Here is a 24,836-nt window from a genome sequence, read left to right as displayed (position 1 = left end):
GACACACAGTTAGATGATTATAATATGGTAGTTGCTGCTGTCATTCTGCCCTATTAATTTCCTATTGCAGGACTGTCCTGAGCATTGTCAAGGGGTTTAGTAGCACCTTTTACCCACTGACTGACTATAGAGGTTGCCTGCATTCTGTGTCATACAGGGTGGTGCATGCTGGTTCTTTCTGGTTACTTCAGGAGCGTGTGCAGTTGCTTGGCTCAGACAGGGGGCTGTTTAGAAGGCTTTCCAGAGGAGGAGGTTCTGGAGTTCTGGAACTGTGGGTTTTTTTTTTTTTTTTTTTTTTTTTTTTAGGGAGTTGTTCCATAGTCTAAGCTTTCCTTGACCCTGTGATGTAGTCCAGGTTGGCCCTGCTCTATTGATCCTCAGCCTCTGCAGTGCTGAAGTAGCAGGCATGCAGCAGCACCACATCTGGTTTGGAACTGTGTCTTGACAGATATCATAACATTTTTATTTTGGGAGGATAATTCCCCACAGCAGGTTGATAGAATCGTCTTGGATAGGAGAGAACAGGAGCCTGAAATGATGAGAGTCAGAATTTATGGGAGATGGGAATGATTGAAGAGATATCAGTGTAGACCGAAAAGATTTTTTTCTTTTGACTGAGAAGATTTTAGTGGCTTATCACAAGGGGAAACCAGAGAGAATGGTTACAGTACCCAGGTTTTTATGTAGGACAGTGTATTAGTTAATTTCTTTACATGATCACAAAATAGCTGGTGGAGATAATTTAAGGGAAGAGAGGTTTTATTCAGGGTTTTAGAGGTCATACTTCATCAGAATGGTCAAGGCATGGCAGATTTCATAATGGTGGGAGTGTGCAGTTGGGGTCCCTTACCTCATGGGGGCATACAGAAAGCAGAAAACAGTCACAACCAGAAGTGGGCATAGCCTTTGTAGGTCTGCCCCTAGTGACCTACTCTAGTCAGTGAGGTCCAGTGTCCGAAGGTCCTACAATTGCCAGACTAGCGCCAACAGCTGGGGACCAAGTGTTGGAACACTTGAGTCTGTGGGTGGCATTTCAAATGGCGGTGCTCTTTTAAGGTGTGACATACAGTAAGAGAAGCTAGTCCTGGAACCAAGATGCTGAGTTTTGTTCTAGACATAACTTGGACACAGCTGTGACAGTATCTTGTGGACTTCTTCATATGTGAGTCTGGACTTAGGGAAGGTGTGTTTGGTGGGAGTATAGGCTTCCGAGAAGGTTGGAATCAGCAGGACTAAGTGAGAATACCCCCGGGAAATAGAGAAGGTGTGGGGGACAGGATGGGTGATTACCAGTATCTAAGGTGAGTGGAATGGAGGAGTCTGGGAAGGAGGTGAAGAAGGAGCTTCATGAGAATTAGGCGATGAACTGGGACGGTAGTGTCACAGAAGCCAGAGAAGGTTGGCATTTGAATACTAGTTGTCATGTTAATAATGGCAGGACCACCAAACAACACCAGCCATTTGCGTTGTGCTTATTTTGTGCTGAATTGGGCTGTAAGTGTATTACTTATATTGGCCCATATCGTTTGTCTTAGGAGCTGGGTACTGTGACCAACCTATTTTATAGGTGAAGACACCATTGTCTTATGCTTCATGCTCATAATGGTAAATGGTCGAGCTAGGATTTTACTGGGGCATTCTGTTTTGTGATGGTATTTTTAATCCTAACAGCTTCAGTATCTTAAACAGACCATCTAAGATTAGTTGTACATATACAGTGGAGTTAGCATCTGGCTGTGCCCTTGGAGATAGGGCAGGAGCCACAGTAGTGGTATCTGTTGGAGGAGAGAGGTGGTGAGATGGGTGTGGATATTCTTCTAAGATGTTTAGCTGCAATTACAGGGCAGAAGTAGGGCAGAATGTGGATGTTTTGGGGAAAAGAGAAGATACAGAAGGTATACACTAAAAGATGTACTTGATGCACACGTGTTAATTTTATTTTTTGTGTGAGTGACAGATGCATGCATGCGGGTATGCTCACCCATTGTGCTGCATGTGGATTGACCAGTTGCCAGAGATTGACACTAGGATGTCTTTCAGAATCATTTTTCTACCAAGGGCCATCAGAAGCAATAGCAGATGAGTTGGAGGTTTTATTATTGGACAAAGAAGGAGAGATGCTGTGTCCATAGGAAGACAGCAGATGCTGTGTCCATGGAGATGGTAGGGAAGGCAGCAGATGCTGTGTCCATGGAGATGGTAGTGAAGGCAGCAGATGCTGTGTCCATGGAGATGGTAGTGAAGGCAGCAGATGCTGTGTCCATGGAGATGGTAGTGAAGGCAGCAGATGCTGTGTCCATGGAGATGGGAGGGAAAGTATAATGTATCATTTGGATATACAATCTTAATGCTGTTGGGAAGGTACTGCAAAAGGGACCTTGTGGTAGTTGGTGAAGACTATAGCTGCCTTTCTTTCTTTCTTTCTTTCTTTCTTTCTTTCTTTCTTTCTTTCTCTCTCTCTCTCTCCCTCCCTCCCTCCCTCCCTCCCTTCCTTCCTTTTTTTTTTTTTGTTTTTCGAGACAGGGTTTCTCTGTGTAGTTTTGGTGCCTGTCCTGGACTAGCTCTGTAGACCAGGCTGGCCTTGAACTCACAGAGATCCGCCTGGCCCTGCCTCCTGTGTGCTGCCGCTGCCCGGCCTAAAGCTGGAGGAAGGAGATGATTATGTATCAATCCCAGCTTTGCTGTTTATAGGCTTTGTGCTGTTGGTTGAATCTGGAATGTCTCCCATAGGCCTGAGTGTTAAAAAGCTTGGTCCTCAGCTTGGTGTATTTGAAGGGAGGTGAAATCTTTAAGGGGAGAGTGAAGCCTAGTGGGAGGCTTTGGTCGCTGAGGCAGCTACTGAAGGGCATAGTGAGACCCTGGTCTCCTCCACTCTTGGCTGCCTCCCTGCCACTGCTCTGCACTGAACAAAGCTGCTTCAGCATGTGCTCCCTCCCAAGATGCTCTTCTTTGCCACAGACCCCAATGTAGTGGGATAAATGACTGTCCTAAGTCCTCAAATCTGTGAGCCAAGAGAGGACCTTCCTCCTTTTAAATTGCTTGTCTCTCCTGTTGTGTTAGAGTAACCGAAAGCTGACTAACTGGTTCTGAAAGTCATTTGACCTCCTAGTGCCTCGGATTCCTCATCTTTCAAAGAAAGGCACAGGAACCTTTGTTACACAGTGTCGAAGGTGTGTTTGTGCATTCAGAATGCCTCACACAGTGCCTGTTCCTAGTTAAGTGCCAGGCACATGTCCAGTCTCGCTAGCTTGAGCTTGGATAAAAACTCATTGGCATTGATAATTATGTGCTTCTGGTTAGAGACTGAATTTTGCATTTCACATTCCTGTAGTTGTGTATTTTTTTCCTCTAAAAGTTCTCAGCGTTTGGAGATAGGACTGTAGAGTGTGGATATATGTTTTAATTTAGAATTAAAAAATAGTTTTGGCTGGGGATTTAGCTCAGTGGTAGAGCACTTGCCTAGCAAGCACAAGGCCCTGGGTTCGGTCCTCAGCTCAAAAAAAAAAAAGTTTTAATTTAGAATTAAAAAATATATAATTTAGAATTGTGTATATATAATTTAGAATTAAAATATAGTTTTTTTTCCCCCTACCTGGAACAATCCAAATGAAAGAAGTTGGGGTTGAGTTTTAGAAAACTAAGTGAGAGAGTGAGCACCTGGATGTAGGCTGGGCAAGAAAGTTAGCAGGAGTGGTTGAAAGGAAGAAAATAGTGGGGCCCGGGAGCTTTCAGCGAGACAGTGTAGTTCTCCATTTTACCTGGTTGTAGTTGACATAAAAGGGTAATTATCTTGGAAAGCATATTAAGCAATGTGTTTTTGAATCTTCGATTTTACCCTGGGCTGTGTCGAATCAGCATTTCTGTACACCCCTAGTCATTCTGATACATTAATTATTCGTGTCGTTTTGCTTTCAAGGAGAACTTAGAAGATGAGTATGAGCCACGGAGGAGGGATCACATTTCCCACTTTATTTTACGCCTTGCATACTGCCAGTCGTGAGTATACACTTAAGTCCTTCTGCTCAGACTGATCTCAGCTTATAAATTGGTCCATGTGAAGTTGGAATGATTTTGAACTGACTGCAGGAACCAGCATGTCATAGGCTGGACATTGTTGTGCATTCTTTGAAATAAGCTGTTGTACTGGAAAATGCTGAAAAAAATTATTGCAGGTTAAATACGTTGTATCTGAATGAGAGAGGCCCTAGATTTTGGGATACAACTTTATAAGGAAGATTTCATTAGGAAGACGACTTCGAATACTTTCCAAGAAAAAAAGTTGTAATATTACGAAGAAACGTGGATTCAAACATGCACTTGAATTTGATAAAAGTTTTCTAATTTGAGATATAAGAGCCTACCTATTATATTTTAGCTAGTTTTAGTCTGTGGCTGGTGTCTTATAACTCAATGCTGCCACCCAGAGGGAGAAGGAACTAACTGCTTTTTTTTTTTTTTTCAGTTTAACTTTCCCCCTGACTAATTTTTGGTCAAATATCAGAGCTATGGTTGCTTTTTATTATTAGGTTATGAGTTGAGTATTTTGAATTGTTTCTTCTTACAGGATCCTAAGTGATAGCATGTTTGGCTCAAAGCTTGAAATGTAAGAGTTTTGGCTTTCTAGAAAAATATATGGAGTTTATGTAACCCACACAGCCACTGAATTGCTGATAGTCTTGTCTATAAAAGTCACCTCACAAAAAAGGAATTATATTGTACATGCAGTAGCTATTTTATAATATAGCATGAATGCCAGCTATGTGTGTGTCTTATAGATTAGTGTATTTCTATTTTGGCTTTAAAATATTGAAGTTTACTGTAAAGCATACCCTTTTAGTTGACAAAGTTTACTCATGTTAAGATAAAATGATCTTTAAGATTTTGGTGTTTACTTGACGTGGACAAAACCACCTCAGAGAAAGGAGTGCCTTACTTCCCAGGGACTCTGAAAGTCACTTTACATGCAATGAGCTATTTTTTATGTTATTCAATAATTATATAGGTTTCCTCAAAATATTCGGTGTTTAACCCTTTTTATGATACTCTTGGGCCTCACACCCAGCATCCATGTGGAACATGGTGGTTTGCAGTGCTCACATTCTGTCTCATGAGACCGGGTGCACACACGCTGTGGATTCCTTCTTTACTTTGGAGAGGGCTGGTCTGCTCTTGACTAGAGCTCTCTTGGTGTCTGACTTGCCTTGAATATTGTGTTAGAAAATCTCTTGAATCCAGTAATAATTGGGTTTTTAACATATATTCATTTCTGTTTCCATTTCAGTGAAGATCTTAGACGATGGTTTATTCAACAAGAAATGGATCTGCTTCGATTTCGATTCAGTATTTTACCCAAGGATAAAGTTCAGGACTTCTTAAAGGATAGTCATTTGCATTTTGAGGCTGTAAGTGCATATTTATAAATATACTTTTTCTTTTTTTTTTTTTTTTAACTTCCCTCTCTGTTCATTTTAGCGGGACTGAGTCTTACTATGTAGTCCTGAATTAGATAGAGGGCAATCTCCGTGCCTCTGTCTATGGAGTACTGGGATTACAGGCATGTCATGGCTGGCTTTTAAGTATAGTTTTATAGTTATTTGAAATTGTTACCCCTTTTATCTTCTCCTTTTCTTTTAAGTACTGATAAGTGGAGTCCAGGCTCTTTATGTTCTTTTGTTAGACTGACTCAAAGAATAGCTGACAGCCATTTAAAGCATGTGCAGTCTAGAGAAGGTTGTATTTCATTTTGAAAATCCGCTGTTTGTAAATCTGATTGGATAGTTTGAAGAAGTCGTTTTTGCAGGTGAGTCTGAGTAAACTACATTTTGCAGTTATACCAAACAGAAATGTCGGGCGGTGGTGGCGCACGCCTTTAATCCTAGCACTTGAGAGGCAGAGCTAGGTGGATCTCTGTGAGTTTGAGGCCAGCCTGGTCTACAGTGCGAGATCCAGGAAAGGTACAAAAGCTACACAAAGAAACCTGGACTCAAAACAAAACACCAAACCAAACCAAACCACACCAAACTAAACTGAAATGTTTGGGAAATTTAGCACAGAGAAGTAGTGTGGATAGAAGTAGAAAGTATGTCTCAGGTGGATCTGTGCTGCTGTGAAAGAGAGATTGTTTCTGGAAAGTTCCAGCAGTCAAGTAGAGTGGGACTGTTGGGGACCTTGGTGTAGATGCAAGGTCCTGTTTGCAGACATCTCTTATGGCAAGGCTTCTCACAAAGTTAGTGCCACGGAGGACAGAGGTGCTTGCTTCTTCAGAACTTCAGTTTGCTCTGAATATCTAGTTTGCATTGAAAACTGTCACCTCTAAACAGGGGTTTGTGATGCTTTCACACTTGAGGCAGAGCCACGGTTCGAGAACAGTTATGACCTAAGATGGTCTGGAGGCCATGGAACTTGCTGCTCTGGGTCAGGCACATGGGAATGGTAGAGAGCAAAGAGCCATGGGCTGTCATAGTTTCCTTACGGACACTGCCTTCCTGGCACACTTAGAGTCTACCTGGATTTGAGTGGTAGTGTTCTTTGTATGTATTTCTTAGTCTTTGTTTCTCTAAGGCTACAGTGACTTTCACCTTCCCCTCATCTGTAAGGCAAGGTGCTTTTACATTAGGAGGAGATACAGTAATATAAATGACGTGCTCTCTTTGATAGAGAAACGTGTGCAGAAAAAAAGTCTCTTTCTTTTGCTCAGCCTTTTCTCTTAAATTTTGTTATTGTTTAGATTGCTGTGCTGATGTTATTTTATTGGGTAAAAACATAAGCTGGTTCTTTAACCTGTCTCATACTCTGTGCTTTTGATCCATGCAGTGTATTGGTTCCTCTGCGTGTTTGGTTTAAACTTGAGTTTCAAGTGGATAGCAGATTCTGAATCTTTGTGGCATAGGACATGGAAATGTACAAAGAAGAGAAGAGCTGATATGTTTTATCCTTTGCCTTAATAGCTTGGACGTTAAATCAGATTTCTAAGAAGGATTAGAGATGATGGAGTATTGTCGTCTATAGGGATTAGTTTGGGTTTCTCATAGCTGAGTTGATTGACTTAACCTTGAGTCATAACAACGGTGACTGGGCATCCTGAAACAGATTCTGGCATTTTCTTCAGTTGGTCAGTTAGGGAAAGGTCAGGCTGTGGCAGCTGTCAGCCTCATAGACGAAGCATCTCTGTGCTATTGCACCCCAGAGCTAGAATAACTGTATGTAAAACAATTGGATGTTTTTAAAACTTCCTAGGAAAATTCATTTGAAATACCAGTGGATCTAAAGCCAGGCTACTTTATTACAGTAGCAGAATGTTAAGGCTAGTAGATAGGACAGTGTTCTGTGTGCCCCAGACTAGACCTAATGCGTCCTAGAAAGAGCTCATGCTGTTCAGTAGCCTTTGTGTTCAAGGAAGTGAGAGTTTTTGGGAGGAGGCATGGAAGACTAGTAAGTACTCACATTGTTTGGCTTTCTCAAAACAAGTACACATATAATTTCCAATCGTTTAGTTTTCCTTAAAACGAGTTTCTCATCTTACACCTGGCATTAGAATCTCTTACTCCTTATTTAGGATACCTTTTTCTCTATTTTATTTTATTTTAGAAAGTGTTTCATGTCACTTTTGCTGGTAACATTAAGAAGGAACATTTATTTTTTTTGTATGTGTAAGCATGTATGTTGGTGCCCAGGCCACAGCTGCACACATCTGAAGGTCAGAGGACAGCTTACTGGAAGGAGTTGGTTCTTTTCCTTCACTCTGTGGGTTGGTGGGATCAAACTCCGGTTGTCAGGCTTGGCAGATGAAGCTTGATTTGTTATTTGTTACTGAAAATGTCATTTTTGAAATTTTTAGGAGCTTTTGGATGCTTTCCTCCAGGTTAACATTGCAACACTGGTTTAGTCTTTCTGTATGTGGAATTTGATAATCTTCTAGTCATGTGCTTATCATTGTTTTATAGGTATTTGCAAGTTGGCTTTGATAGTCATGGGTTTCTGGCCATTCCTGATCCCTGTTGTATTGTCTACCTTATTAATTGGTGTATTTTAGGCTGTTCTGTTTCTTTTGGCGTGTGCACTCATCATTGTGGTCAACTTCATTCCTTTTACTTAAAATATGGGATGCTATTTGCCTGGTATATACCACTCTTTTGTCCTCTCTCTATAAACCTATATTAATAACTTGCCTAGTAATTTCAGTGTGGTACACACAGACTGGAAAGCTCTGTTCAAATAAACATGCCTTTTGACGCAGTGTGTCTCTGTGAGTCACAAATCTAGTGATCACATTGAGGTAGAACTTGCAGATGTAGAAAAGCATGCAGGAGAATGCATGTCTTCCTTTAAGAATTAATTTTATTTTATGTGAATGAATGGGTGTTTACCTGCATGTATGTCTGTGTACCACATGTGTGCAGGGCCTCCAGAGACCAGAAGAGGGCTACAAATCCCCTGGAACTGTAATTGTAGACAGTTTTTAACTATCATGTGGGTGCTGGGAATTGAACTTGGGTCCTCTGGAAGAGTAGTCAGTGCTTGTTTTTATGTGCATTGGTGTTTTGCCTGCAGGTCAGATCTTTGAGTTATACACAGTTGTTAGCTGCCATGTGGGTGCTGGGATTTGAACCCGGTCCTTTGGGAGAGCAGTCAGTGCCCTTAACCAACCACTGAGCCATCTTTCCAGCCCCTAGTCAGTGCTTGTAACCACTGGACCATTGAGATAGCGCTTTTAAAATTTTTTAAATTTAAATTGATTTAGAAACTGTTCATATAATGTTTTTGTCATAGTCTCTCCCCTTATTCTTACCCATCCAACTTCATGTTCTTCTTTCTCTTAAGAGAAAAAAGAAAGCATATAAAGAAGTACACATACAACTCCCTTTCCTCAAACAAAATCCCCACAAGGAGTCTGTTGTGTGTTGGTCAACTACTCCTGAGCATGCGGCCTGCCCTGGACTCTGTCACTCCATCGAAGAAAACTGATTTTTCCCTTTTCCAGCAGATATCAATTGCAGAATAGTTTCTTGGTTAAGGGGTGGGACTGTCTGCTAACTTCCCTTTCTCCTGTATGCTGGGGTGTACATATATGTGCCATTGTGTACATGAGCCCTTGGAGGTCAAAAGAGGCATCATATACCTTGGAATTGGGGTTACAAATGATTGTGCGTTGCCATGTGGGTGCTGGGAACTGACCTAGATCCTCTGCACTGATTCATTTCTCCAGTCCCCAGGGCTTCCTTTCTAGCAGTCAGCTTGACTAACACAACCCTTTTGTTCTCCTAGTGGTCTGTAGCATTGAATAATTATATAGACCAACCTTATTTTATGTGTACTAACTGAGCAGATACAATGTCAGTAACTTGTATTTGAGAAATAGGGAAAATGTTTGCTGAACTTTCAGCTAGTTGAGACCTATTTTTATATGTATATAATTATGAAAAATCATGGCAGGCAGTCCTTTTAGTAATATTTTAGAACTCATAGAATTTGGGTTTTCTTTATAGAGTTACAGAATTTGATTTTGTTCATAAGGTAGCTTAAACCTAGAGATTACCAAAATGTGGAACTTCAGGCTGAATTAGTTACTCTTGAAGACTAAAATTAACATATGCAAACATTTTCAAACTAACTTGTGGAAGTCACTTATTTTAAAAGTTTTAGCCGGGTGGTGGTGGCGCACACCTTAAATCCCAGCACTCGGGAGGCAGAGGCAGGCAGATCTCTGTGAGTTCGAGGCCAGCCTGGTCTCCAAAGCAAGTTCCAGGAAAGGCGCAAAGCTACACAGAGAAACCCTGTCTCGAAAACAAAACAAAACAAAAGTTTTTATGTAGTTTTAAAATATAAAATTCCTTAGAGTCGCATTGTTTGATAACTACACCTACACCTTTGCCTGTGGAAAATAAGACTAAATTAGCTGATGTCTCCTACATACAAGGTAACCTGTATTTATATCTATGTATAAAAGAATGAAATTAACCTTACTATCTTATCATCTTATTATAACCTTATCATCTCCAGTGTTATTCAAATATTGTTCATGTTTTCTGGAGCTATTCTGAAACAGATACTGAAGTGTATGTTATATTTTCATTTCATAATCTTCCTAACCTTCCCCCTTTCTCCAGGTGCCCTAAAACAAACCTTTTCGGTTGAAGTCACGTGTCATACATTAGTATGAAGTCTAGGTCAGATTGACTTATTCTGGAAAATTTGGGTGAGAATACGGACCAGGGTTGTGCTGTTGGGTATGATGGCACATGCCCGTCACCCCAGCATTGAGACAGCGGCAGGAAGGACAAGAAGTCAAGACTAGCCAGGCTTACTGTGAGTTCTAGGCCAGATAAGGCTAAGCAGTGAGACCTCAAAATAGTGAGACCTCAAAACAGTGAGAATTAGGGATGTGATTAGTGGCTTGTGAAAAGTGGGAAATAAAGGTTGTGTTCTCAGTGATCTTTTAGTCAATCTTGGTTATAGAGCACAAGGACGTAGTCATAGCAGCAGCTATTGGCTTACCCTGGTGCTGAGAATTTGTTGTTTTGCTCTGCTTACCCTCCGAAGGTGTGTGAGAGCAGGCAACTGTATCCCTGCTTTAGTATACTTCCACTGCTTCTTTACCTGCTGCTGGATGGAAACGTGCCTTTCAAGACTTCATGCCTTCCTCTTGCCATTGGTCCTCTGTGGCTTTGTTCTCTTGCTTATCTCTGTAAGTCCGCTGTCCCCAGGCCCCTGTTTTGAGCAAGAGAATCCTGTGCTCTGTTGGAACTTAGCCTTTCATATACTTCAGCCTCTTCGGGTGATCCAAGGGTTAGGTCACTTTGTAAGTATTAGAAAAAGAACTGTGTCCAAGCTTGCATGGAGTCCTCCAGAAGACTGCTAATGACTGGGTAGAATCTGCACCCACTAGGAAATGTGAGGAGAGGAAGCTAATCCCTGACAGCTAATGTTTATTGTGTCTGCTGAGTACCAGGCACTTGGCTAAATGCTTTAGGGTGTATGTGACTTAATCCTACCAGCAGCTCTGTGAGGAGCCTGAAGACCAGAGAGGTGAGAACTGCCCCCCAGGCAGACTGGAGGGTCTATTGAGATACGTGATTATAAAACATGTTAGTAAATATGGATCAGATTTTTTTCTCACAGATTGTCCTTAACTAGCACCGAAAAGAAGTGACATTTAAAGTGACAGGGCTCATTAAAAAGGTTGTGCAAACACAGGTGTGAGATTAGAGATTTACATTAATGTCAGAAATTAAAGCATTAACTGTAATTTTAACTAATAATTCTTGCCAGAATTAGAAATTATGTAAAATAAACCCCAGGAACGTTTCTCATCCTTTGTGTCTATGTGTAACATCTGTTGGGGAAACACACAACTTAGTTGTTCAGAATTTCACTTTGTGTATGGGTGTGTGCTTGTGTGTGGAAGTTGTAGAGCAAAGTTGGATGCCTCCATTTATTGCTTTCCACTTTATTTTTGAGACAGGGTTTCCCACTGAACCTGAATACATTGATTCATCTAGACTGGCTGGCCAGCAAACCCCCAGGATCCTCCTGTCTCTGCCTCCCTGGCTGGGGATAACAGACGTGTGCCCCACATCTAGTTTTTTCTGTGGATGCTGGGGATGTGAACTTAGTTCTTTTTGTTTGCCTGTCAAACACTTTCTCCTCAGCCCTCTCTTTACCTTTTAAAAAACATTTTTGGATGTGTTAGTTCATGATCAATGGTTTACTCATGTAATATTCAAAGATCATTGTAAACGAAAATCCAAGCAGTAGGCTTTGTGCTCCAGTTGGGAATAATTAAACTTAATTCGTGAGGCACCGAGCAATTAAGGACTTGGATAGATTTTCCTCTTAAGTCATGAGAACGAGGTATTAACAAGGGAGGCTTACTTATTGTTGCACACTGGGCTTTTTTAGAGTGGCCTACTAGCTAGTCCAGGGGTTCTGGACTGTACAGAATACTGTCTCCCCAGTAGATGATCTAGACAGCTTTATGGAATTTTTAGTGGGTATGATTGGCAGACATTTCAGGCAATTAGGAGACATGATGCTGGAGTACCTGCGGTACACTATATAGTTCTGTGTAACTGAATTTTCCCATGTCTCCCTGATGTTTTATGTTTATGTGGCTACCTTTGCCATTTATTTCTTTGTTTGTTTATTTATTTATTTAGTTTTGGTGGTTCAAGACAGGGTTTCTCTGTGTAACAATCGTTGCTGTCCTGGAACTAGCTTTGTAGACTAGGCTGGCCTTGAACTCACTGAGATCCACCTGCCTCTGCCTCCCAAGTCCTGGAATCAAAGGTGTGCACCACCACTGCCTGGCCTTTTCCATTTATTGAACTGAGTACCAAGCATTGTTTTATAAGTCAACATGAAATGCTCACCTCTGTATTTTGCTTTGGGATTGTAGCTAGCTTTGTAGAATATTTTAAGTGTTGATGCATTTAAAGAAGGGCAGCTTTGAGGCTGATAGAGCTGAGAAGTACCTAGGCCTTGCACATCTCCAGTGACTCTCTTTTGCACTGTGTAATTGCTATCACTGGTAAAGCCGTCAGCCCAGATGTGTTGTTTTTATATTATAAGTTCTAGATGGAAACTCATCTATTTCTTGTGAAAAAGAATCTTAAACTCCCAGCATCACACATCCTTAGAGTACCCATAAGAAAACATGACTAGATTATTATATGAAGAGTCAAAAGCAGCATGGCAGCAGTATTCTTTCTTGTGCTCTCCTTCATAAGCAGGTGACAGTTCTTCACTGTGGTGAATATATCATGTCCTAGAATCCCAGTGGGGCAGGTGAGCCAACTTCCTTGAGAGAAAGTATCAAGATTGGCTGTGTATTCTCAGGTCCTTTGGATGGACAGGCCTTCTGTCTTTCTGTTCTCCTTGGAGACATCTCAGTGCATGTAACAAAGATGCCTTTCTCCTGGGATTATGCCTTCTATAGAGTGAGGCTTCTGGTCTTGGGGTCACTTTTGTAGATTTTTTTTGGGTCATAGGGTCTCTTGTACTCCCCATGTAGCTGAGGACGACCTTTAATTTCTACTCCTCCTGAGTGTTGGGCTTATAGGCACACACCACTGTGTATTATGTATTACTTTCATTGGTTAATAAAGAGCTGACTGGCCTATGACTAGGCAGGAAGAGATTGTGTTGGAGAGCCAGACTAGGAGGATGCTGGGAAGAAGGGCAGAGTTGGGGATACACTATGAAACACAGAGTGAGCAGGATGGGCAGAACATACATGAGGTACGTGAGCCTTGGGGTAGCATATTGATTAATAGAAATGGGTTAATTTCAGTTATAAGAGTTGGCTAAAAACAAGCCTAAGCTATCGGCTGAGCATTTATAATGAATATTAAGTCTCTGTGGTTATTTGAGAACTGGCTGGTGGGATAGAAAAACTGGCCAACATACCTCATATTCAGTTTTACACACTGTTGGATACTGACCCCTGAGCTTTATGAATGCTGGGCAAACACTCTAGCAACTGAGCTAGACTGTATATATCCTTAAAATTGTCTGTTTATGGTTTTGACATAAAACAATAGACTTGAAGTATACCAACTGTAAAAAGGATTTCAAAGTGGTTTTGGCCAGTGAAATGGGTCAGTGGGTGAAAGCATTTGCCACAAGTCTGATGCTGAGTTTGGGACCTACCTGGGGGAAGGAGAAAACTGTAGATTGCCTTCTGGCCACCATGCATGCACCATGGTATGCATGCCACCCTGCAACAGATAACCAGATAAATGTAATTTTAAAAAGATGATGTGATGTGTGATGGCTTCTTAGAAAGCTGTTTTTTATTTCCCTTTCAGATGATGATGATGATGATGATGATGATGATGATGATGATAGTGAGCCCTAGAGGGTCTCCAATCATTATAAACCATTGAGGACTTAGTGTTTGGAATAGAGTGTCTCAAATTTGACTTGTCTTTAGGCAGGTCCTGAAGATGAACCCGAGGGAGGCCTACTGATGGTTTGGACTGTGGTGGATAGATTAGGGTTCTCTCTCGTTCCTCTGAAAAAGTTCACTGGTCTCTGAAGCTGGTTCCTTTCCCCCCTATTCCTCATTAACAATGCTGGCTTTTCTGTTGTCTGTGTGCTCCTTTCTCCCATTTCCAGCTTGAACACAGTCACAGTTCCATATCTCATTTCAGAGTACAATATCTTTACCTCTCTAGAGGTCTCCTAGAGGTCATATACTTTGTTTATATGCTTCGGTGTTTTGCCTGTATGTATATATCTGTGTGAAGGTGTCAGATTCCCTGGATCTGGAGGGATAGACAATTGTGAACTGCCACGTGGGTGCTGGGTATTGAACCTAGATCCCTTGGAAGAGCAGCCAGTGCTCTTAAACACGGAGTCATCGCTCCAGCCCCACTTTGTTTATTTAATGTTATTTTAATGCTACATTCTTTTTATGTGTCCCAATGTTAATCTTGGTTCTGGCATCTAGTCTTATGGCAAGGAAATCTGTTTTAAATTATGGAACAGAATAGAAGATGAGGTTAGCTAGATAGAAGGGCAAGGGGGCATTGTTGACGTTTTTTTGAGGGGAGCATGACACAGATCTCTTTGATGCAGATAACCACAGCAGCCTAGGTTGAGACTTGCGAATGCAAAGGAATAGAAAGCTGATGAGGCAGATTATTTCAGAATGACATTATTAGTGTCTGTTACTGTAGATAAGGAGGATTGTTTGATGAGTGAAGAACTGAGAGCTTGAATTAGTACAATAGCTGTGAGTCTTTGTGGAGTAGCCTGAAGAGTGCATGGTTAATGGATATGAAGTGAGGCTGGTGCCAGATCTCAGTGTGGACGATTAGGGTGGTATGGTGTTGGTGATAGTGGGAATCTAGAATAGGAGGCTGGGAGATAGTGTGTTTGCTTGTGAAAATACCGCTTGTGAACGCCAGGAGCCAGTGGAGAGGAGCGGTGGCAGTTCAGAATGCTAGGCTAAGGTTAGGAGGTCAAGGGTGGAGACAGCGGAGCCAGAATCCCACACGCTCTTGTGAGACTGTGGGAAGGGAGACTAAGGGGCCAAGTGGGAGAGGTCCGGGGAAGTAATTCTGCAGACTTAGGCTCCTGACCAAGTCACCTAACTAACTGTTCAGTGCCCCGTTTTCTTTTGCTGAAATATAGGATTATTTTAAAATTGAATGGGATCACCTACATGAGTTACATAGTCCTTGGCAAGTACATGGTAATACTAATCTTATTTATTAAGCACTTGCTTATGCATACAGAAACTGAACTGATTCTGAGACTTCTGACTCTAAAATGCCAGGTGTGGTAGGCTAGCCTTTAATTGTAGCACCCAGGAGGCAGAGACAGGTAGATCCCTGAGTTCAAGGCCAGCCTAGTCTATGTAATGAGTTTTAGGCCAGCCAAGGCTCTGTCTCAAACATAACAAAACAAAAAATAAAATCAGACAAGGAATCTTATAAAGTCATACTTTTATTCATTTAGTTAGACTTTTGGGTTTCTGAAGATTGGCCAGTTCTAATCTTGGCGCTAATTTCTTTGATAAATATGTATTTTACTTTTGGATGTTTCTTACATAAAGGCTTCCTTTAAAATATTCTAATTAGCATATAAAATGAGTTTCATTGTGGCATTTTCTTGCATGTGTTAGTGTACTTTGGTCATAGTTTAACCTCAACCTTCCCAGTTTCCCCTCCTTCCTTTTGACCTCATCACCCTACCTTAGAGTCCCCTTTCTCCATTTATGTCGTGTGTGTGTGTGTGTGTGTGTGTGTGTGTGTGTGTGTGTGCGTGTGCGCGTGCGTGCGTGTGTGTGTGTGTGTGTGTGTGTGTGTGAGTGTGATGAAATCTAGGTTGTGTATATTTGAGAAAACGTGCAGTATTTTGTCTTTCTTCCCCTGACTCCCTTCTGGCTTTTAGCCCCCAACCCCATACAGACTCAGTAGTTCACTTTCATTTTCTCTCTTCACCTTTTGTGACTTAGAGGAACGGTTTTGGTTGAAATTAAATGTTCTTATTTGATGAGTCTGAGAGTGGGGTAGATGAAAGGTGATGATACTAAAATTGAATATATTTCTGGCACATTTTTTCCTATCAAGAAGATGGGCTTCAAGGAATCCATGGTGTTTGGCATGCCTTTCTTTCTTGGTTGCCAGGAGCTACTGTGCTCTAGAAATGTCATTTGGGGGAGCCAAAGTACTGTTGGTACCAGTGGTCCATTCAGTAGAGAAGAGAAAATAATGAAAGGAAGTTCACGCTCTGTAGAGGTGTGTGTGTGTGTGTGTGTTTTCCTTCTCTTTCCAGAGGAAATGTTTAGAAGGTTATTAAGTAGTAAGTGAATGAAATGAAATGAAGTGTTCAGCATATGTGTAACCCAAAGTTTAACTTTTTACACTGCATTTTGGTTGTCCTGTTGATGCTATCTTAAGAGTTAGGAGATATCAGTGTTTTCAGATGAGTGGAGTAAGTGTCACGGCACCTCAGAGCCGCCGGTGCTCTGAATCAGTCTGTAGATTCCCTGTCTCATTGAGGCTCCAGTTCAATACTCAGCAGTCCTTAGAGTTTTTCTAGTCAGTGAACAGACTAATATTTTCCAAGTGTGTATAGCAGAGCATTGTAAATTGTATTAATTTGCCACTTGAGTAAGTGCCTAAAATAGTTTGGAAGTGTTTGGTTGGTCAGTGGACACCAGAGCATGGGTTGTGGATCTGAGTTCTTCAGGGGTGTATGTTGTAGACTGGAATTCGGGCATAGAAAGTAGGGCATTCATATTTAGTCCTGTCTGCCCTGGTTTTCCTTTAGCTTGTGTAGTATTTAAAATAGGTTATATTTTCTTTCCTTTTTAGTATGCCCACCAAAGGATTATATTTCTTTTATTCTTGCCATTTCTTTTTGATCAGGTACATGAGTGTGCACAGACACAGGGGTCTCCACAATTGGGGCAGTGTTTTATAGCAGATTAATGACATCATTAATTAATCCATCTGTTGTATGGAAAATTTGTTTTTAATTTTCTTGTTTCTGTCTTTGGTAAGAAGTTGGATTCTCGATTAGAAGTGCTATGTCAAAGAAGAGACCCCATCTGTATTAGATATGGAGCTTAATATACATTAGAAAGGAAGTAGGCTTCCTCCACCACCCTTGAAGCTTCTCTGCTTTTCACCTGGCTTTTCTTTCTCAGACTGGGCGCTGCTTGCTTTTGTTAGTGAATAGGGGTGTTCGGGCCAGGATATGATAAGAAATATGTGTTTCTTAAATCCAGCATCATTCTGTGAGGGAGAAGATACTCCTGTGAGAGAGCCGTCAGTCAGCTGCTTGTGTAATGGGAGTTTGGCTGCTTCTGGGCGCCCTGCTTTCTTCTTTGTGAATGATGGGATTGACAAGGGCTCGCTACAGGGGCTGCCTCCTGTGAGCTTTGACTCTGCGGCAGGTGTGCTGCAGAAGCTCCTCCTCCTTCCCTCCCCTGCCCTTCCTCCTCCCCTTCCCCCTGCCTTTCCTCCTCCCCTCCAGTCCCACCTTCTCCTCTTTAGGAAGGCCAGTTGATTTTATTGTGGCAGAAGTTGACTCTGGAGAGTTGATAAAAAAACTGAATCTGTTTTTCTTTAGTTTTCTATTAATTTGCCCAGATGGACAGAACTACCCTAAATTTTACAAAATGCTAGATTTCAAGAAGTGAAGATTTTAAATTATATTTCTTTGTTTCTACTGTACATGCTATAAAATTAGATAATTAATACAGTTTAAAGGAGATAATTAATCAAAATTTAGAGGAATTCTAACTGATGAATTCTATTTCACCTTTTTAAAACTAAGGAGGATTTTCCTAAATTATGTAAAATGCTAATTAAAGGGCTTCATTTGTTAATCATCTCAGTTTGATTAGAGGCAGATGCTGATTATCTAAGTGGACCTTTCAGAGATGACTTTTATTATTTCAAATCAACTTGTCAAACCTATTAAGACATGAACCTAAGGAATAGTACATACCAGTAAGCTACCTGTGTACTGGTTATGAATGTAAGGCATGGGGGGTTATTACCTGTGTACTGGTTATGAATGTAAGGCATGGGGGGTTATTACCTGTGTACTGGTTATGAATGTAAGGCATGGGGGTTATTACCTGTGTACTGGTTATGAGTCTAAGGCATGGTGGGGTTATTACCTATGTACTGGTTATGAGTGTAAAGCATGGGGGGTTATTACCTGTGTACTGGTTATGAGTGTAAGGCATGGCAGGGTTATTACCTGTGTACTGGTTATGAGTGTAAGGCATGGGGGGTTATTACTTGTGTACTAGTTATGAGTGTAAGGCATGGGGGGTTATTACCTGTGTACTGGTTATGAGTGTAAGGCATGGCAGGGTTATTACCTGTGTACTGGTTATGAGTGTAAGGCATGGCAGGGTTATTACCTGTGTACTGGTTATGAGTGTAAGCATGGCAGGGTTATTACCTGTGTACTAGTTATGAGTATAAGGCATGGCAGGTTATTACCTGTGTACTGGTTATGATGTAAGGCATGGCAGGGTTATTACCTGTGTACTAGTTATGAGTGTAAGGCATCAGGTTATTACCTGTGTACTGGTTATGAGTGTAAAGCATGGGGTTATTACCTGTGTACTAGTTATGAGTGTAAGCATGGGGTTATTACTGTGTACTAGTTATGAGTGTAAAGCATGGGGTTATTACCTGTGTACTGGTTATGAGTGTAAGGCATGGGTTATTACCTGTGTACTGGTTATGAGTGTAAGGCATGGCAGGGTTATTACCTGTGTACTGGTTATGAGTGTAAGGCATGGCAGGGTTATTACCTGTGTACTAGTTATGAGTGTAAGGCATGGCAGGGTTATTACCTGTGTACTGGTTATGAGTGTAAGGCATGGCAGGGTTATTACCTGTGTACTGGTTATGAGTGTAAGGCATGGCAGGGTTATTACCTGTGTACTAGTTATGAGTGTAAGGCATGGCAGGGTTATTACCTGTTGTACTGGTTATGAGTGTAAGGCATGCAGGGTTTATTACCTGTGTACTAGTTATGAGTGTAAGGCATGGCAGGGTTATTACCTGTGTACTGGTTATGAGTGTAAGGCATGGCAGGGTTATTACCTGTGTACTAGTTATGAGTGTAAGGCATGGCAGGGTTATTACCTGTGTACTAGTTATGAGTGTAAGGCATGGCAGGGTTATTACCTGTGTACTAGTTATGAGTGTAAGGCATGGCAGGGTTATTACCTGTGTACTAGTTATGAGTGTAAGGCATGGCAGGGTTATTACCTGTGTACTGGTTATGAGTGTAAGGCATGGCAGGGTTATTACCTGTGTACTGGTTATGAGTGTAAGGCATGGCAGGGTTATTACCTGTGTACTAGGTTATGAGTGTAAGGCATGGCAGGGTTATTACCTGTGTACTAGTTATGAGTGTAAGGCATGGCAGGGTTATTACCTGTGTACTAGTTATGAGTGTAAGGCATGGCAGGGTTATTACCTGTGTACTAGTTATGAGTGTAAGGCATGGCAGGGTTATTCGCAAGTTTTATGCACCAAAGACTTGGAGGGTAAAACACCATGAAGAATTTCACTAGTTTCAGGCCGGGGATGTAGAGTGCTCACCTAGCATGCACAAAGCCTGGGGTTCCATCACAAGCTCCTCATAAACTGGTGGGTGTTGTACCTGTGTCTGCAATCATAGTGAGGATAGGGAGGAAGAGGTGGAAGGATCAGAAGGTCAAGGCCAGTCTGTGCTACAAAAGCAATTTGAGGCCAGACTGGGTACATGTAATGCCTGCCAGAAACCAGAATGAAGCAAAGCATCAGAATAGAGGAGTTGAACTCTTTCTTCCTCCCTCCCTCCCTTTTTCCCTTCTTCTTCCCTCCCTCCCTCCCTCCCTCCCTCCCTCCCTCCCTCCCTCCCTCCTTGCCTCCTTCCTTTCTTTCTCCCGAGCATATTGGATTTCATTAGATTTTCTTGTCTTTCCTTTGTTAGTATGTGGGACTCTGGTTTCCTTCTTGTTACAAGGCAGAGCAGCACAAAGAAGCAAACGTTATCTTATTCATGCATGTTGAAAGTATGCATAGAAAAGGAGGAATGCACCACACGTGTACTTCAGCCTGCCTTTACTGGTGGCCAAATCCTCTCTTACAAAGCCAAGAGGTAGTAGGAAACAGAGGTCAGAGGTCAGTGTGAGTCGGTGTCAGTCAGGGAAGCAGGACTGTGTGCCACACTCCATATTCTTGGGGTTGGATGCCACTGCTGTGCTTATCAGCTGTTCTTCTTCCTGATTGTTTTCTTCATCTATACGCTAGAGAATACAGAAACATTAGCTTCTCAGTTCCAAGGCCTAAATACAGTTTGCAAAGCATTTAGACCAGTGTCTGGTACATGGTAAGCACACAACAAGCCATTATTCATTAACTGTTGTTTTTTACTGTTCCGGCTTTTGCATAAGATTTGTGTAAGATGTGTGTGTGTGTGTGTGTGTGTGTGTGTGTAAAACATGGGATGAAATTCAGTGTTCACTTGAATCATTTTGTGTGCTACAGGTATGTGTATGGTAAATTATAGGAACTTCAGGAATAAAACTAATAGAATTTGAAATCCTTCAATTTTACAGTGACTGAGCATAGATTATATTTTGACTCTCGCTTCTTTGCCTGTAGTGTGAGGTGGTTAAGGATGTGTGTGGAGGAGTTCTAGACTAATAGTTGGGCAGCTGGAGGACCTTGATCATGACCCCCCCCCTTTTTTTTTTTTTTTTTTTTTGGTTTTTCGAGACAGGGTTTCTCTGTGTAGCTTTGCGCCTTTCCTGGATCTCTCTCTGTAGTCCAGGCTGGCCTCGAACTCACAGAGATCCGCCTGCCTCTGCCTCCTGAGTGCTGGGATTAAAGACGTGAGCCACCACCGCCCGGCTCGATCATGAACACTTTTAACTGTGAAATTTTAAAGTTACAAAGGGGAGTTTGATAGGAAATCACAACATGTCCACACGATTGGGCTTTCCCGGCGGACCACCTAGTTATTTCCGGTTCAAAATAGCCATTTCCAGGTCAGAACATCTCACGTGGCTAGGACTCCGTGGCTTTACATGGTTGCGTAAAGCGCGCGGCCATGTAATCTACGCGCATGCGTGGAGTAGCCACATGCAGTCCTGTACGCATGCGCCATGTTGCACAGCTCTCTCTCCTCTTCTCTCCTCTCCTCACTCACGTGTGTGGTTCACACAGGCCTGTCACATTCACATTTCTATCCTCTTTAATAAAAACTCTTCTGTGGATTTGTCGTGTTCGGGACGTGTTTCTCACAGGGTAAGAGTGCCTAAATAACTAACATAGTTTCATTTAAAGTCAGCTACGTTTTTGTTCTTAGAATATAAAACAGGTTACAGTGGGCCAGGATGAGGATGACAGTGTTACATGTTCTTTTCTCTGGCAGGTTAGTAATCCAGCCATCAGGTCTCTGCCCAATGCCTGTTAGAGTGTGTCCATTCAGCTTCATTGTAGTTTGGCTGATCATGATTTCTTACCCAACCCATCATTTACTCTGAAGTGAGAGAGTGCATATCTGTTTAGCCCCTTTACAATCCTGTGTGTGTGTGTGTGTGTGTGTGTGTGTGTGTGTGTATACACTTGTGGAGGCTATAGGAGGGTGTTGAATGTCCTGTTCTATAACTCTGCACATTATTCCTTTGAGATAGTGCCTGTATTAGTCAGGGCTCTCTAGAGTCACAGAACTTATGGAATGAATCTCTCTCTATATATATTGGACTGACTTGCAGGCTGCAGGCCAACTAGTCCAACAATGGCTAGCTGTGAATGGAAAGTCCAGGAATCCAGAAGTTGCTCAGTCCCACAAGACTGGTGTCTCAGCTGGTCTTCTGTATATGCTGGAATCCTGAAGAAGTAGGCTCCAATGCCAGTGAAGGAATGGATGTTCTGGCAAGGTGAGGGCAAGCTGGCAAAGAAGAAGGAAACTTTCCTTCTTCCATTGTTCTTATATAGGCTTCCAGCAGAAGATGTGGTCCAGAATAAAGTTGTGCCTTCCGGCCTCAAGGTCTGGATTAAAGGCCTGTATCTTCCTGCCTCAAGATCTGGATCATAAATGTACCCTCCTTTTCTGCATTGCAGTTCATCCCATAGATAGTCAAGGTGATAACCAAGAAGAGCCATCTCAGAGCCTCTCACTGAGCTTTAAGCTAGGCTGGTGACAGCAAGCCCAGGCAGTCCTTGTCTCCACCCTACCCCTAATAGTGCTGGAGTTACAAGTGCTTACAGGTTCACAGGGCCATGCTTTTTTGTATGAGTACCAAGATCTGATTGCAGGTCCTCATGCTTGGACAACAAACTTTCTTAAGTACATAATATATTCATAGAGGCCTGTAAGGTTAAAAAAATGCCCTGACTTAACAGTATGAGATGAACTTCCAAGGGTGCATTGAGTTTGTTGTGTGTTGACCATCTCTCCAGCCCACTCATCTGATTTTTTAATCACTTTCTTTCAGTTCTATGGACTCTAATGAATGCTTTTAGTTTTGGAAATGTTTGTCCCCTTTGATCTTAACTATTCTTTCTGTTTCACCTAATTCTGACTCATTAGTCATGCCTTAATTTGCATAGATTTTCTTTCATGACACCTCTCCAGGATTGTCTTAGAAATCTCTCCATGTGATCTCTAAGTATTCTGTACTGCTCTGTCAAAGATTTTATACCTGGCCGGGCGGTGGTGCCGCACGCCTATAATCCCAGCACTCGGGAGGCAGAGGCAGGTGGATCTCTGTGAGTTCGAGGCCAGCCTGGTCTACAAAGCTAGTCCAGGACATGTTCCAAAGCTATAGAGAAACCCTGTCTCGAAAAACCAAAAAAAAAAAAAAAAAAAAAAAGATTTTATACCTGAGCATCATCACTATCCTGCCAGTGACTTGTCTTCTGAGAGCATAAACCTTGTGTCTTACTTGTTATCAAACACAATGTCCAACCTATAGGAAGTGCGTAATGTATGATAAGGGGGTAAGTGCATGAATTAGCCACTTTCCAGTCCAGTATGTGCATGTGTTTGTACACTTGTGGAGGCCAGAGGAAGATGGTAACAACAGGGTGTATGTTACTGTAGCTTCCTAGAAATGATTTGGCTTTTGCTTGTTTACTATGCACTTATTCAATAGTCTGTAGTTTATTCTTGTTATCTTAGTGTGTGTCAAGAGCTGTGTTAGGTGGGCAGGTCAAGTGTCAGTGTATAGTTTTTGAAGAGGGCCTAAAACCTCAAGATTTGAATTACTTTTTGTTAATTGTGTATTTGGGGAACTCAGAGTGATCTAGTTGCATTAAAACTTCCCAGTCAGACTTTAGGGTGGGGGTAGAAATGCTGTAAACATCAGAGAAGTTTGGGTGCATTTGGGATCTTCAGACCTCACATGTACTATATATATCCTGCACATGAAGGGACGTTCGAGAAGTTGCTAACTTATCCTGGGTTTCAGGGTAAGAGGCTTAATACCTAGTCTATGTGCAATCTAGGTTGTCTGGAATTTGCAAAGTAGGTTTTTCAATTTTACCTCATCTTGAAGCTTTCATGTGCATTTAACAGTTTCTCAATGTGACTGAGGTAAATGTAGGTTATTGCTTATTATTTCAAAGTGTCCAATGAAAGAAGAATGCCTATTTATAAAGTGCAATTATGGTATTATAGGCTAGTTTGTGTTAGGAACGGAGTAGTAGCCAAGTGTTCTGGAAGCAGTATATATGTTTGCAACTAATGGACATTTTGCTTCTGACGTTACTTTAGCTGGTGTTGTGGATTAAAGATGGCTGCACATTATATTGAGCTATAACTGAGAGGTTGGGGTACGTACATGGAATGTTGTGGCACAGAGACACACACATTGCACACATAGAAATACCATAAATACATAAAGCCAGAAGCCATAATATACACACAAAGGACCTGTAAAGTTAAAAGAACAAATGCCCTGACAACGTTATGTGACAAAGAACTTGCAAAGGTGCATTGAGTTTTGTTGTGTTGACCATCCACTGCTGGGCCTGAGAGTCCTGACCTTCAGAGTAGTTTGTTCCCCCAGTGAGACTCCCTGGGGGAAAACTAAATTTTCTTTCACAAGTGACTGTCAATTGGATATAGCTTCAGGGTTAAGAATGAGGGGCATGTGTTCAGTTCTTCTTGCAGCTCGGGGACCCCATCTGGTGCATCCTGTGCAGGCCCTGTGCATGCTGCTACAGTCTCTGTGAGTGCCTATGTGCACCAGTTCTGTTGTGTCTAGAAGACCTTGATTCCTTGGAGTCCTCCATCCCTCTGGCTCTTAGACTCTTTCTGCCTCCTTTTCTGCAGTTCCCAGAACCCTGAGGGGAGGGATGTGATGGAGACACCCCTTTTAGGGCTGAGTGTTCCAAGGTCTCTCATTCTGAGTATTGTTTGGTAGAGAGTCTCTGTGTTTGTTCCCATCTGCTGCAGGAGGGATCTTCTCTGATGATGTCTGAACAAGGCGTTGATTTGTGAGTACAGCAGAATGTTATTAGGAGACATGTTATTGCTATGTTCCTTTAGCAGAGAGTATTATTGGGTTTTACTCTAGATCCCTAGGCTACCTAATTTCAGGTTCTCGGCCATCCAAGCAGTGTCAAACGTGGGTTCCATCTCATGGAGGGGCCTTAACTCAAACCAGACATTGGTTGGTTACTTCCACAAGCTTTGCGTGACTGCTGCAGCAACTGTAACTCTCTTTTTAAAGAGGCTGGGGGTGCCATTAGGATGTGTGACTAGAACTGCCCAGATGGGTGCTGGAGAGGTGGTGCTCCGAACAGCATAAAGCAGCAGCTGGTCTGGAGCGGTCAGGCCCACAGTTCTTGCTGAGC

General features: G+C 42.0%; 1 protein-coding gene across 1 annotated transcript in view; it reads left to right on the top strand.

Moving 5' to 3' along the window:
- Prim2 (DNA primase subunit 2) overlaps positions 1-24,836 on the top strand; it is a 224,475-nt gene that overhangs the window by 2,798 nt on the left and 196,841 nt on the right. Inside the window, exons 4-5 of the mRNA XM_036167828.1 lie at positions 3,917-3,996; positions 5,282-5,402. Of these exons, the coding sequence (XP_036023721.1) occupies positions 3,917-3,996; positions 5,282-5,402 (201 nt within the window). The remainder of the gene's footprint in view (positions 1-3,916; positions 3,997-5,281; positions 5,403-24,836) is intronic.

This window comes from Onychomys torridus, chromosome 18, assembly GCF_903995425.1.
Source record: "Onychomys torridus chromosome 18, mOncTor1.1, whole genome shotgun sequence".
NCBI lineage: Eukaryota > Metazoa > Chordata > Mammalia > Rodentia > Cricetidae > Onychomys > Onychomys torridus.
Note: the sequence above shows the minus strand (reverse complement) of the source record. Positions and strands in the feature narration are given on the sequence as shown.